We start from the raw sequence: 14,574 nt of genomic DNA on the forward strand, positions 1-14,574 counted from the left end.
TCAGCGAGTGTCGTTCTCTCCGGAGCGGTGATCGAAGGTGGATATGATTAGGTGAGTTTGCTGGCAGGCGCTGGTTGGCCGGGACGGAGCTCACCACTCCTTGATCGGTGTAAACTAACCCGGCCTCAGCTCTCCGCAGATACGACTACATCCGAAGAGAATTCACGCGAATCCCCCGAATGTACTGTACAGACAATGATGCGTCAACGCCTAAAGCGGTGGCATTTCGCTCCTGTGACTCAGTGTTGGAGAACGAAAGTTTTCCTTGATTAGTGTGGATTGCATGCTGTATCATGAACAGGTACCTGTTGTGGACCCGAGTGGACCTTTTCCAATGAACCGAACTTTCCACGCGGTGATTCTGGCTTTCAGCCTCCGGACCAACACAAGCGCCGCACTCAAGTTGTTTGTCGTCCTCCAAGACATCCTCCTCCACTTCTAGCCATGAAAAAATGTTGCGACTACTGCTTTTTTTTATTTGTGGTCGCCTACACCACGCTTTCCAGATCTTATTTTCATCGCTCCTATTCCCGGGCTTTACTTGTTTTGCTTATCTCTTTTGAATTTGCCCCCAATGACCCCTGGTGGCTTCTTGCAAAGATCATTTTGACCATTTACTGCTTGTTACTGTCCCCGCTCCAAGTCTGGTTCGTTCAGATGTTGTTTCCGACGCCCAGACGCAGCGAATCGCACAGGCAAGACCGCTGGGAGCAATGGGGGGATATAGCGAGCACAGAGGTTGAGTGAGAAAGCCTGCAAATGACCTAGTTTTCAAGCCGCTCACCTTTCTGTAGCATTATAGCCGTCCATGGCCTTGGATCCAAACGAGAAACGGCATGGCGAAACCAAAGCGAGGAAAAATTGTGGCTCCGCGATTTTTTGCCCTCCGACTTGAACGCAAGGGTCATCGCTTATTATCACAATTCACATGAGCCAGGCTGGACGGTGGAGGGGTTAGGCAGTGATCTCCTCCAAGCTGTGCAAGAGATTCGATCTGAGCCCAACGACGTGCGAACTTCAACCTGCATTGCATCATCTTGACTTCGGCTGATACATTTGGCGTAGTCGCGAGGAAACACCGCTAGGCCCATCCTTTTCCTTGGATACAGCTTTGGTGGAATTATTGTGAAACAGGAAAGTTTATGCTCGATTGATAGCAAAGATTTTTGCTTGCTAACAAAGTCTCAGGCTCTCCTTGCCCACGCGAACAGATCCAGCCAATTTTTCGATCCAGAGGCAATGGGGTGCGTCTTTCTAGGAACACCTCATGGGGGCTCCTCTCTCGCACCCATCGGCAAATTTCAATGTCTGTTTGGACACTGGTCAGGCTCAAGTATGGCGAATTTACTAGAAGCTATCGAGCCTGAGTCGAAAAAGAACGAGATTCTTCGCACGAATTTCGAAACGGAGTTCAGAAACCTGTCAAACCGTTTCATCAGCTTCTACGAAATGACACCTGAATACCTCGGGTGGTTTCCACTAATTCCGGCAAGTCAAGTAGCTCTGAATTGCGGTAACTCTGCTCTGACTATACATAGGTTGCTGACCAAGCTTCAGCACAACTGGAGTGGGGTGACAGCAGCCCCTCGAGCCCCTTCAGCTGCAAGCATCGACAAATGCACAGGTTTTCGTCCCGAAAGGAACAAGGGTATAAAGACTTGGTTAAAGCATTCCAAAGCTTAAAGGAGATCATTGACAAGGCGGCTTGCAAACGCAAAGAGGGTGCGTAAATCATCCAAATGACGACAACGTATTCGCTGATTTTGGCTATCGCAACAGACGTTGACTCAGTCATGCTTGAAAAGCTGGAAAAGCTGAAAGACAAGCTCCCATATGCCGATGGCGCAGCGTACAACCACAGGAAACAGCAAGCCAGAAAATGCACAGAGAAGACGCGGGAAAAGATCCTGGACGACATTCAAAGCTGGCAGAAACAGGATGTGCACAATGTCTTCTGGTTGCAAGGCATGGCTGGGGCAGGAAAGTCCACGATTGCGCGCACAGTCGCCGAACGAGCAAACGAGGATGGCTTTGCGGTGGGAAGCTTCTTCTTCCGACGAGGTGATGATGCCCTGGGAAAGTCGGACAAATTCGTCACCACGATCGTGCGCGAACTTGCCGTTCATCCAGCTCTCTGTGAGATCTTTGTCCATGCTTTGTCAAAACCAAATGATGTCGCCATCAGGGACCTCGAGCATCAATGGCAACGCCTCATCAAAGAGCCTCTTGCTGAAAGAAAGGACTTGCGCATCCTCTTGGTCATCGATGCACTTGATGAGTGCGAAAACGATATGACGGCGAAAGGACTATTCGACATCCTCTCCGAAAACCAAAACCTCCAAATTCCAGGTCTCAAAGTCTTCGTCACTGCCCGTGATGAGCCATGGATACGACATGCTCACCAGGCTCAAGCGCTGGGTAAAATTCAAGAGGATACCATAGAGGGAGATATGCGTCGTTATTTCGAGGACGAATGCGCAAACCTGAAGAGACTTGGCTCGAGTCTTGGCTCCTTTCAATGGCTCGAACAAACCCAAATCGAGCAACTGGTCAAATTGTCCGTGCCGCTGTTCATTGTTGCTGCGACCAGTCTGCGCTTCATTGCCACCGACCATATCGATCCGAAGGGACGATTTGGCATCCTTTGCAACACCTCAGGCCCGCCCGATCTTGATCACATGTACCTCACGGTTTTGAAGTACGCAGTATCATGCAAAGGGGCCGACCGGGGCTTGATAGAAACGAACCTGAAGAGGTTCAGCGAAATCATCGGTCCGTTGATGGTGTTGAAAGGCGCTCCCCCACCAACAGAGTACGCCAAACTGATTTCAGATAATTATTCGGAACTTTATTCACCGGTGGTGAATTGTCTTGGCCTTTTCAAAGCTGTTTTGGATGTTCCCGACGACTCTGGCCCGGTGCGAGTGTTCCATCAGTCATTCCGCGACTTCCTACTTGACAAAAAGAGGGTTGAGAGCGCCTTGAAGCCGAGACCCCAAGAGATGCAGTCGAAATCCCTGTTTCAATTCACTCCGGAGGACTTTTGGATTGATGAGAAGAAAGCAAACCATCGCCTTTTCGAGGAATGTCTTCGCGTGATGAGATCATCACTGAAGAAAGACATCTGCAAGCTAAAAGAACCAGACGCCACTCCCTTAAAGATTCAGATCGACCATCTCAACGCTTGCATTCCTGCTCACCTGCGTTACGCCTGTCGATATTGGATCATACACTTTATCAGTAGCAAATCATCAAACAAGAATGATCATAAGGAGTTGCTCGTGTTCCTCAAAGAGCATTTACTGCACTGGTTCGAAGCGATGAGCTGTCTACAAGTTGTCAGCGAAGCAGTACGATTGGTAGATCGACTGCAACAATGCGTAGCAGTAAGTTCTTCCTGACTACTGTCGTTTCAAAACTGACTCAGCCCCTAGAAAAACAGCCCTCTATCTCCAGAGCTCCTCAAGTTTGTTGCAGATGCTCAGCGATTCATCCGATACAACATGCACATCATTGGGATGTCACCACTTCAACTTTACAGCTCAGCTCTTGTTTTTTCCCCTAAGCATTCAGCAATACGAGAGCATTTCTGGAAGAACCACGTCCCTCTCTGGATCTGCAATCGACCCTTCATCGCTCAAGGCTGGGGTGCACTTTTACAAATCGAAGGTCACCAGTCTGCTAGATCAACCGTCACCACCTCGCTTGAATTTTCCCCGGACGGACAGATCCTGGTTTCCCTCGATTGGTCAAACAGCCTTGCCATCCGGGACGCCCAGACAGGAGTGGTGCTCAGGAAATTGGACCCTCGTCGCATAGAGCAATTCAAAATCACCAACATAGGCCTCTTGGCTATTGAAGTAATTGAAAGAGAAAACAGAGGAAAAGTGGAGATTTGGGACACCAAAGAGATACGAGCTCTCATAAGCATTCCGAAACTCTTCCCTTACGGCATTGAACACATGAAGTTCTCTCCCGACAGTAAATATATTTTTCTGCGCAACGAGCTTTGGAAAATCACTGAGCAGCCACCAGTCTGCGTATTCACGATCGAACAAAATGAGCCCGGCGATGATGATTGGGACAGGTATCCTGAATCCATCATTTTCAATCCAACAGGCAGCCATCTCTTGGCTAGTTTCACGGCTTGGAGTCCAAAGCGACGTGCCTGGATTGAGTCATGGAGCTTGGAAAGCCGGACAAAAGACTGCACTCTTTCAAGCCCGATGTCGACACAAATCAGGCACATGGTGTTCATTCATTCCAACCAAAGTGACAGCCGCTTAGTCACTGGGTGTTGGAATACAGGCACAGTGCAAATGTGGGCTCTTGGCCAACGAAGCCCCCTGAAGAGCTTCCGGGGCCCTCATGGGGTTCGTCGCCTTTCGAACTTATCAAACTCCAGAGCCATCATTGCTGCTTTTGGTAACCAAGTCGCAATACTGAACATTGACGAAGAGTGGCATCAAAATTGCTGGAATCGATATCTGAAGTGGAAGCTGCCCAAGAATGAAACGGCAACCAAAACTTTTTGCACTCCCGATGGCAAGACGGTGCTCTCCCAGGACGACGGGTACAACATCCAAGTTCGGGATTCTGAATCCGGTGCTTTGAGAAACTGCTTGGATGTTGAGATTCTCACTGCTTGTGCCGTTTCTCCAGATAGTAAGCTCCTTGCCTCGGGAGACCGTGATGGGCCAATCAAATTATGGGATCTCGAACTCCGTTCTGACACTATCAAAAAGAATACCGGTCGTTATGATTCACAAATGGATCTCGTAGTCATTTCACCGAACGAAAGACGTATGACCATTGGCTCACCTGGGGGTTTCGAAATTTGGGAGCTCGAGATTGAGAAAATTTCTCGAGATGAAGACTTGCCAAACGTATATTTTTCCAATAAGTGGAAACCGATCTCATTTTCACCAGATGGTCGCTTGCTACTCCTGAAGGGTGACCACAACATTGTCATTTTCGATGTGGACAAGGGCGTCACGGTGTTGCAACGTTTTCGGGATGTCGGCTACCAGTTTCAGGCCTGCTTTCTACCCGGACCCCAACAACTTTTGCTCTATGTCGAGTGGCAAAGGAACACACAAAAGGTCTCCATTTGGAATGTCGAGGATGGACTATGCGTCAAAGAGATCAATCGTGATCGGGAAGGCGGATTTTATAATTGCTGTGCTTCTGCTACGGCATTCAACAGAGGGGAGCACCACGTTGCGTTGATGGGTTTCGAGGAAGTTCAGATCTGGAACCTCACCAACCTCGTCACTAGCCCCAAAGAGCTGAAAATGCCAGGATCTTATTGTTCCCACGGCGGCGTGGCATTTTCTCCCGTTGACGACGTCCTAATTACGGCCGATGGGAGGCACCATTTCCAGGTCTGGGACACCAATACGATGACACAGAAGAACAACTACCCTTCCGTCCGATTGCCTCGGGTCGTGGAAGACCTTTCTTTCTGCAAAAATGGTTGCTGCGTCCGATGCAAATCAGGCGTCTTCTTCCTAAGCAAAAATCCACTTGAAGGGGGTTCCAACAACTGCAACGGATACTTACCGATTTTCGTTGACAGAGGGTGGCTCCTGTGGCGCGGCAAGCGGCTCTTGTGGCTACCTACAGAGCTGCGGCATCGGAATGCGTCACTGGTTGTCCACAGTACGACTGTTATAATCATTCTCAAAACAGGACGACCCCTTTTCTTGAATTTGGATCCCATCCAACTTGACAAGGTCTTTCAACAGGACGGGCAGCAAGGTACCTTAAGGGAGGTAGAATACATGGACTAGAGAAGATTCGCAAAACGCAATCATTACCAGTCAATTCTGGTTTCTGAAATACTACTCTTGCAAAGCTCCAGGTGACGAATGCGTTTGGAAAGCGCTCGGCCCAGGAAACGAGGCTTGGTAGCAAAAGTCATCGCACGAAAAAGCCAATGACTGCGGACATATGGGACCAGAGTCGCGAATCGATAGCCACAAAGACAAGTACTGCCAAAGATATCCCAGTCAGGTAATGGACGGGTTTGCGCACGTCGACTCTAACAGCTCGTTGATCAGTGTCGCCTCGTCTTTGACGAACAAAAACGATTCAACAATAATCGCTCCCGTCGCATCTCATCGCTACATGCAAACCCACACACCGGGCTGAATGGACCTGAGTTGACCTCGACCATCCATCCACCGCCGCTAACGCAATCGGGCAGGTGCGGCGACCCTAGTTGCGAGTGTGGGTCGCGGAGCGAGCAAGCTGCCCCAGCTGGATAGGTGATAATAATGGATAGAAGGGCTCATATCTGTCGCCCCAGTAGTCAGGTCGTCCAAGAAGCCCCCCTTGCTATATAAAATCTACAACTTCCATTCACCACATACATACCGATGTCACCTCTGCTCCACTCACTCCTCCAAGACTAGGCAACCACTACACCACACCACCCCGAGACACATAGAGAACACAGATATATACCTGAGGTTTGCACGGAACAACACCAGATTGCTTGTTGTCGCCTTATTGTCTCGCGAGCATTGTGAATTGACCAGCTTGTTATTAAGTAGGACTAATCACAACCTGCTACTACTACTACTACTGGCGACTCCAGCCATCACTTCCCGCGCCGCTTAAATCTGCGTCTTGTAAGGCACCATCTATCTTTGGCCCCATCCATTGTCGTGACCGCGAAAGCTTTGAGAATTCCACTAACCACAACCTCATCATCGTCGCCAAACAGCCAGCCCAAGCGCACAAAATCGGCGCCGCCGTCTGGATCGCGCGGGGCGGCGAGAAAAAGGACGGTGTCGTCGTCGTCGTCGTTGACGGAATCCGCCAACCCAGCTCGAAGGGCAGCAGGCGCGAAACAGAGAAGCAAGTGTATGTACGAGCCATTTGTTCTGCTCTGCTCTGCTCTCCAGTCTCCGCATCCCCATTCCATCAACCTTACTTCCACCGAGTCAACACTCTCCCTGCGTCACCACCGCTCAAAACCCATGCCGACAAGTTTTTTCCTCGAGTGACATCACACCTCCCCCATCGTCATAATCCTCGTGTCGCCGCCAAGTGCTGAAGCTTCTAGAGCGCTTCTTCGACGCGCAATTGCAAATCCGCAGAAAATCGCGCGCTTGGTGCTTGTCAATCTTTCTTTTTGAGTTTCGGGGGAGACACGGGGAAGAAATGATGATATAGAGATCGGCGTTTGGATGGGCAGTCGCGGCGCGGGCGGACCAACCGGTGAAACGGGCAGCTGGCTGGCTGGTGCCCGCTGGTGCTGGGGCTCAATTTTTTGCCGCGGGATGCTGATTGCTGTCGTGATTGCGTGGTGGTCCGTGGCATTGCTATTTTATTTGATTCATTCATTGTTGGTTGGGCGGCTGTCTCTTGTAAGCAAGCGTGAAATTGGCTGGTTGGCGCGTCGTGTTTACTGATCGCAATTTTTTGGCAGTAGCGGGCGGCATGGTCGAGTGTCGATGAGAACAAGTCGAATGACGACGGTGATGGCGACGACAGCAAAAGGGAGAGAAGAAGAAGATGGCAGTGTGTGGTACGGAGTAATGTTTGAAGACTCGATGACTGTTAAAAATAATGGGGGTATGAGGAGTAGTAGTATGAAAATCCATCCCTTTTTCCGACTCCAGTCTCCATTCGACTCCCCTCCCGTCCAATCCAACCCAATGTTGTTGTAGGTGGTTTTTACCATTCCTTTCCTATTCGTTGGTCCCTGTGTGTCCCTGCGCCTGCGCCCATAATGAATAATCCGTGGTAATAATGTTTGAGAAAAAGGAAGAAGATGAGTAAAAAGATGGAGAAAGACCAAGATGGAACCAGGAACTCCGAGTGTGCGCCGTGCCGTGCGTGCGTGTCGAGGTATGTAACGTGGGTGTGTAGATGAAAAGCGGCCGTTTCTTGAGGTGGTTGAAAAAGTGGGAGGTGTTGCGCTGCGAGGGGTAGCGCAGCAAGACAGTAGGCCGTCAAAACTCGACAGCTACTGGGCCAGCGGCGACGTCGACTATGCAGCGGCGCGCGAAGCCGGACTCACGACGTCGTCCTCGGCAAACCACTCGTTGCCGTCGTGCGAGACGTAGACGCCGCCGTCGACGCTCTTGCGCAGCTTGTAGACCCAGCAGCGCTCCGACGCGACCCAGCGCGACTCGGCGACGGTGAGGTCGGGTATCGAGTTCTTGCGCTCTTCGGACGCCGAAAGCGACACGGACGATCCTTTGGCGTGCTGGTTGTGGTGGCGTCTTGTTGTTTGGTGTTGGTGAATGCTGCGTTGCTGGGGGAGCTGGTAGTGCGCGTTAGCTTCGGGTACTGCCACTGGTGCATCACATGTTTGGGATGAATGGCGGGCTGGAACTTACCATTCCTGCGCAGCTGCTGCCATTGCTGCTCGTGCTGTTGCTTCTGGGGTGCAAGAAGTCGCTGTCTTCGATTTCCGAATCGTCTTTGGGCGAGGCGATGCATGATGAGAGACTGTGTGCCACAACGTCAGCCACTTGGTCTTTTTCAACCCGAATGCCAATCGGCTGCTTTGCCGGATTGCATCTGTACTTACGAGAAGCATGGCGAGGGAGGTCCCAGAATGAGGTAGCGCTCGGGGTCGGCACGGTATTCAATCATTTTCGCAAAGTGGTGATTCAAGTGGTCTCGAATTGAATGGATGTGTTCGTCGTAGATGCTTGAGGAGCAGGCGTCAGGGCGGTTTATTGCGAGAGAAGAGTCGGTTGGAGCTGGAGCTGGATGGCTTGATATTCGGAGCATCCAGCAACAGAGCACTCTGGGCCTGACTTATAAGTATTGACTACGGGTTGGTAGCCTCCTGAGCTTTGGGTGGGCGCGGCGCCGCCGCCTGCTCCTCCGCCGCCGCCGCGGCCGCGATGATCTTGAGCGCCGTGGGGACGGCACACGGTCTCGGGATCTTCGCAACGAGCATCCGGCTGGGTCAGAAAGTGGAAACTGGCCGGAAAAGTCGCAAGTCGACGCGGTGCGTGGGCCGGCAGAGAGGCGAAATTTCTCAAGGTCAAAGTTCCCCATCTCGCCTGCTGCCAGATCTGTCCTCTGATTGGACCGTCATCCGTGCATATTGTTTTTTCATCTATACTCTCTCCCCTTTCCCCACGCACTCCCGCACATGTTTTGTGTTTCCTGTTCCTTCTGCTACCCGCATGTCCGCTTTCGTGCGTTGTCGCCATGGACCAGAACGGCTTTCGAGTTCCTTTGGCTTTGGTTTGGGCCGGGGCGGCCAGGTCGGGCCGGCGAGAGCACGTCCCACGGATGGTGGATCACCTACGACCGGTCCAGAAGAGTCTTGACAAACAAAAGACGTCGTTCGCGTTCCAAGGTTCCAGCAGCAAACGCAGCGCCGAGATGAGGTCATATCGTGGAGAAGACATGGCTGCTGCTGCGAGATTCCGGTGAGGTTCGCCTCGTCGAACGAAAAAGGAAACCTCCCCCTGGGACTGCGAGTCTGCGAGTCCTGTTGGAGAGCACAAGCCCCCTCGATCCTCCCTAAAAGTCATGTTGGCTTCATTTGCAGTCCAGTGCTGACTCCGCCGCCTTGACGGATTCGCACAGTAGTATTGAAGCTACTGCTACGCCGCGGGATCCCTCTCCACCTGCCCGTCGCGGATCCTCTGGGACCTCTCCTTGCCTCGACAACGGTAGGATTCGATTTGCTGCCGCGGCACAAGCAACAATAATGTGCGTTGTTCCGCCTGGTGTTTGCGGCGGCCGTGCGCTGGCTCTTGACAATCGCTGTAATGTGACGAGTCAGCAGCAACAGGCACGACAAAATTTGAAAAAAGAGTGCAGGCCCTGTCAAACGACAAAAGAAACTGCACAAAAATAAAGCGCCCGCGCTCGGAGAGAATGTGACAGATGGCTCGAATCTCGATGATGATGACGAGGGGTGTTGTCCAGCAGCATCACCCTGCACTTCCCACCCTCCGCAGTCAAGACCAACGCGTGGGCCAAACGCACAAAACGTCTCTGGGATCTCTGGTGTTGTCGTCCAAAGGCCTAGAACATGAACAGTGATCGTCTCTCCATTTCATCAGCGCTGACTCGATCCTTCCCACGCGCGAAATCATCATTAGGCCGCGACGCTCGTTGTTGATCAGAAGAGATGCGCGTCTCGTGGCAGCATCGTGATGACTATACACGCGTGCAAATCTCTCGTCTATTCCTTCCATCGTCGCTCCTGCCGCTGCCGCTGCGGCCTGCGAGGATGGCGTCGGTCCGCTCCGCGCTTTGCAGACTGCAACGCACCGCGGCTCGTCCCTTTCACGTCGCATATCGCACGCTACACGCCTACTCCGCGGAGAGCGTAGCTGCAGCAGGGACCGCGCGGACCGTTCGGAACGTCAGCAAAAAGATGCGGGAGACGTGAAAAGCAAAAGCAAACGACACAACCGCTCCATCCCCAACACGCATGGCGCCATCAGGGTCCGGAGAAAAGAAAGAGCAAAGCCACGGAAGCCAGCGCCGCCTCCGCGCGGCAACCCTCCCGCGGAGTACACCGAGGGACAGCAGGTATGTGGAGGCGGTGCTCTGCTGCTCTCTCACCATCATCCTGGGGGTGGCCTGGCCGAAAATAGTTAAGACATGAACTGGCCATGTCCTCAGGCCGCCAACAGATGTTCATCCAGCCAATGAGAGTGCGTGCTTTCGAGGTACTCAGACCAATTCTCGGAGCTTTTCTTTGCGGCTGGGCTCCTGGGCCGACTCGCTGGGCGAAGTGGTCGCTTCTTCCGTCCGAACTTGTCCCTTGGATGCGGAAGGTAGCAAGGTAGGTGGCCCCTGAGGTGGCTGAAAAGCAAGACATTCTCTCTGGTCTGGTCGAGCGGGCCGATGTTGTCGACATTTCGGATGCTGACGGTCTGATGTCCTGGTACTTCTGAGGTACATAGATACCGCGGTTGGTGCTTTTGCCGCGTCATTTGCCATGGCAAGTTCGACCAGGCTGCGGAGTGCTGTATCAACCCAGATGGTACGACGAAAATTCGACCACTTCTGCGCACGGCGGCTCTTGAGTGGCCGACGGAGCAGATGCCAACACTTTGCAACCACCAGCCACCAGAGGGTAGTCGACGACAGTCCCGCGGGCAGCCTGGCTTCGCATCGCACGATGGGCTCACTCACTCTCAATGCCAGCACGTCCATCGCCCCCGCGCGATCCACGTGGTGGCGACGGGTGAGCGGGCATAGGCAGCCAGACAGACAGACAACGAACGCATGAAGACATCGGCCGGGGCGCCCGCCCGCCATCAATGCAAGGCCGACCGGTGCGGGAGGCGTCGCGCGGCTGACTGACAGATGGCGATATCGATGTCGATGGCGATGGGGTCGGCCATGTCGTGTGAGCATCACTTGCCTGGGTGGCGGCCGGCGGCCTGCAGCGGGAGACGCGAAGCAAGCACGAGAGATGAGATGAAGTGGTGAAGTGTGTGTGAGCTGGCCGGGCGAGCGCGCGCGGGTGGGCCGACGTGGAGTGCAGGCAGCGCGGGCGATCGGAGTCGCAGCGAGTGAGGAGGGCGGAGGGAGGAGCGACGGCCATGCAAGTCATGGCGGCGTGCGCGTGTACGCACGATACACGATGAGATGGCGAGGCCGGTGAGTGCGGTGGTGCGAAGTTAGCTGGCTATGTGGGTGGTCAGTCAGTGAATGAGTGAGGCTCACTCGTCCGGTGAGAGAGGCGCCGCTGGAATCGTCGAGGGGCCGCGGTCTAGAAGGATACGTAGATGCCCGATGGATGTATGGCGTTTGACGTGCTCGGGAGCGCCGTTTGCTGGCACTGGTCGACGGCCAACGTGCAGCTTGCAGCTTGCAGACCGCGTGCATGCTGCAGTAGTTCGAGGTGTGGTGTGGGTGGCGTGTCTCTATTTTCCCTTGGTGGGTTGATGAGCTTGGTGTTTAGAAGTGTTTTTGTCTTGTTGAGATTGCATTGTGGTCAAGATGATGGCTGGTGTTGAAGTGGATGGAGATGGAATCCTGCGGACGGTGCTCAATGCGACGGGACTTTTCGAATGCACAAATGATCGCATAGGAAGGATTGTTTGAGAGCAACAACTTCTAGATGGGACTGGCATCTTCTTCTTCGCCTGTCTAGGACAAATTGGACCAAATGATCGAAAGGTTTTGTTGGAGACACGTCGGGAATACTCCGCGACCTTCCTTCTTCCATCATGATTCTTCTTCCGCATTGATAGAGCTTTTCAGATTTAAATGTCTTCAATAGAGCAATCCAAAAAGCACCGGGAAAGTGAGTACTTGGCAGCGCGGTCTAGATTCTCTCAGCGAGAGTTCTAGAGGCTTCATTGGTCTTGAAATTTCTAGCATCTTCAGGTGGTGACTGCAGCTTAATCTCTTCATTTTTACACAACAACACTGCGAACAAACTCAAAAGAAGGATGATGGTACTCAAGAGCTCCACCTAGGCATCAAGCCTGGCCAAGTGTGATGTCACTGCTAAACTTCCGAAAAGGGAAAGAGTTTAGTAGCTACGTCACCACCTCACTTCACTCTTTCCCATCAAACAGGACCCGCTTCATAACGGCCTGGCCTAGGTACTCATCGCTCAATCTACAGGCGACGCTGGGCTCCACTCGCCTCGTCCACCTCGCAATCAGCCCCAGCAAATCACCACTGCATCTCTGCAACCTCCGTCCGCTGCAACCTCCGCTCCATCCCCAAAGATCAGCGAGCAGCACAACATCAAGCTGCGAGCTCGCACACATCGCGCATCGCGCATCCCGCATGCGGCGGCCGAGCCGAACCCCCGTGTCCCCAGCGCTGGCGGGGGAGAGCGGGTAGGTAGGGAGACAGACAGCTAGGTTTGTGAAGGCACAGTACCTACATCATGGCTTGCGTCGTCGTTGTCGCCGGTCAAATCGTTGAAGTCGACAACGCGTGCGCAGGAAACGATCTGATGGGGCGGGACTTCGGGTAGCGGGACTGATCATCGATACGTAGTGGGTAGATGTTTGTTTCTACGCTGCACGGCACTGCGCGACAGTGTCATGTCGTCTTGTTGCTAGGTAGTTGCCTTGCTGGGCTGGCCGTTCAGGGGTAGAGGGGCTACGTAGGGCGTCTGTCGGCGTCTGCGTCTGATTCTGCATCAGCGGCCGTTCTGCTACATAGGCAAGGTATCGTACATGAAAATCAACAGACAAATGTCATTATCTGAGTGAGTCACTCAAGCAGCTACTGCACGTCCATCATCGTCGTCGTCGTTCGGCCGGTCGGCCGGGAAAGTCGGAGTAGTGGGGCAACGAGGTCCCTCGGTATGTGACGTGTGATAGGCAGGAATATCCGTACTGCCGGGGTAGTAATTAGGGGATGGATTGATGGCAGAATGAGGCGAGGCGAACAGAACAATCCAACCACACACGACTGACGCATACATATGCGCCATGCACGACGCATGCAAGCGAAGGAAGGATTTCAGGACCCGACGCCAACGAAGACGACGTGATGCTGCACCGAAGCTTCTGTGCATACAGCCACGTCGCCGAGCGAGCGCCATCACCACCTACATACGCCCAACATCTTTGGCTCTCATTAGCCAGGCTGCGGATGCAACCAGGGTGCGTCTTTCCGGTCTGTCTGCAGGCCCGCATGCCCAGCAGTGAGTGACCTGACCGGCACATGACGACGCGACGCGTCTGCAAGCGACGTGCGTGCGTGCGTCTTGCCCCTGTCCACCGTTGCTGGGGTGCGTCGTGGATGTTGTCGGCGAGCTCCGATGGTGGTGGGATGATGGGGGCTAATCGTTGAGCTCAGATGCTGATTGGGCAATTGGTTTGTGTTCGCTGGAAGAAGAGAGTCGAGAGAGAGCAGGCAGGGAGGAGTGAGAGCGGAATGGAGAAGAGGACGAACGAGCTGAGAAACGAAAGAATGAGGAAGTGTGGGGAAGTACTCTTATTTACTTCTTCTACTTCCTAACCCGTGTGGTGAAGCAGACTGCACTGGTCACTTTTAGCCCCCTTCCACCTTTGCTGCTGTGGAAAGTTGACATCAGACGGGCTGATAGCTCTGCTCCAAACGAAACATTGTGAGGGAACTCGCATGATAATAAGAGACGTCGAGGTTCCAGCGAAGAGCGTGTTGCCAAAACCCATCGCAACTGAAGCCGGGTTAAAATCTCAAAATGTCAACACTTACCAAAACCAACAACAACAACGACGACTGAAGCGAAAAGAGACAATTTGCACATCTAGACCTCCTCGCACTCCTCCCACAAGCCCCCTAGCCCCCCTCCCCCTTGGCCAATCATCCCAAAACCTCATCTCTTCGATTTCTTCCATTTTGGGCTTGCTTTGCTAGCGTGAGCTTCGCGAGCAAAATGCATCAGCTCTCGAGGCAATCCGAGCCGGCGCTGGCGAGGAATTTGCATCTTTGCTTTTCGCATCTGTCGAGCTCTTGCGACGTTTGAAGTTGCGAAAGGCACGCTAGGCCCGGTCGTTGATGTGTCGCTCTTTCTGATTTTGTCTCCTAGCCATCCGCATCTCACCACTACTCCACACGAGGGTACCCTCGCCCGCGTATCTCTAGCGCCCCGCCACGCAGCTGGGTACCTGCTTG

The 14,574-nt window shown here is 53.1% G+C and overlaps 3 protein-coding genes across 3 annotated transcripts; 1 reads left to right on the plus strand and 2 right to left on the minus strand.

The window, feature by feature from the left end:
• Nucleotides 1-1,335: 1,335 nt before the first annotated feature.
• On the plus strand, nt 1,336-5,229 carry BKA78DRAFT_353305 (uncharacterized protein; the record flags this gene model as incomplete). The annotated part of the gene is made up of 6 exons (XM_066891535.1): nt 1,336-1,513; nt 1,558-1,722; nt 1,792-3,386; nt 3,435-4,087; nt 4,406-5,151; nt 5,207-5,229. 6 exons carry the CDS (start codon nt 1,336-1,338, stop codon nt 5,227-5,229), a joined length of 3,360 nt encoding a protein of 1,119 aa, XP_066742997.1.
• A 2,618-nt stretch (nt 5,230-7,847) lies between these two features.
• BKA78DRAFT_143589 (uncharacterized protein) lies at nt 7,848-8,921 on the minus strand. Its single transcript, XM_066882821.1, has 3 exons — nt 8,549-8,921; nt 8,355-8,466; nt 7,848-8,278 (listed from the first exon to the last, which is right to left on the minus strand). The coding sequence occupies exons 1-3, from the start codon at nt 8,752-8,754 to the stop codon at nt 8,003-8,005; spliced, it is 594 nt and encodes a 197-aa protein (XP_066742998.1). The 5' UTR covers nt 8,755-8,921; the 3' UTR covers nt 7,848-8,002.
• A 1,556-nt stretch (nt 8,922-10,477) lies between these two features.
• Nucleotides 10,478-11,614, minus strand: BKA78DRAFT_143586 (uncharacterized protein). Its single transcript, XM_066882820.1, has one exon. The coding sequence runs from the start codon at nt 11,356-11,358 to the stop codon at nt 10,669-10,671; it is 690 nt and encodes a 229-aa protein (XP_066742999.1). The 5' UTR covers nt 11,359-11,614; the 3' UTR covers nt 10,478-10,668.
• Between the last annotated feature and the right edge of the window lie 2,960 nt (nt 11,615-14,574).

The sequence above is a fragment of the Phyllosticta capitalensis genome, assembly GCF_038381095.1.
Source record: "Phyllosticta capitalensis strain CBS 128856 chromosome Unknown BKA78scaffold_6, whole genome shotgun sequence".
In the NCBI taxonomy this organism is placed as follows: domain Eukaryota; kingdom Fungi; phylum Ascomycota; class Dothideomycetes; order Botryosphaeriales; family Phyllostictaceae; genus Phyllosticta; species Phyllosticta capitalensis.

Bases quoted from the DNA above. Each gene is read 5' to 3' on its own strand.
- BKA78DRAFT_143586 (XM_066882820.1), bottom strand. From the start codon at position 11,358: ATGCTCACACGACATGGCCGACCCCATCGCCATCGACATCGATATCGC.
- BKA78DRAFT_143589 (XM_066882821.1), bottom strand. From the start codon at position 8,754: ATGCTCCGAATATCAAGCCATCCAGCTCCAGCTCCAACCGACTCTTCT. The intron at 8,467-8,548 runs GTAAGTACAGAT...TGTGGCACACAG, and splicing joins CCTCCCTCGCCATGCTTCTC to TCTCTCATCATGCATCGCCT. The intron at 8,279-8,354 runs GTAAGTTCCAGC...GCGCACTACCAG, and splicing joins GCAGCAGCTGCGCAGGAATG to CTCCCCCAGCAACGCAGCAT.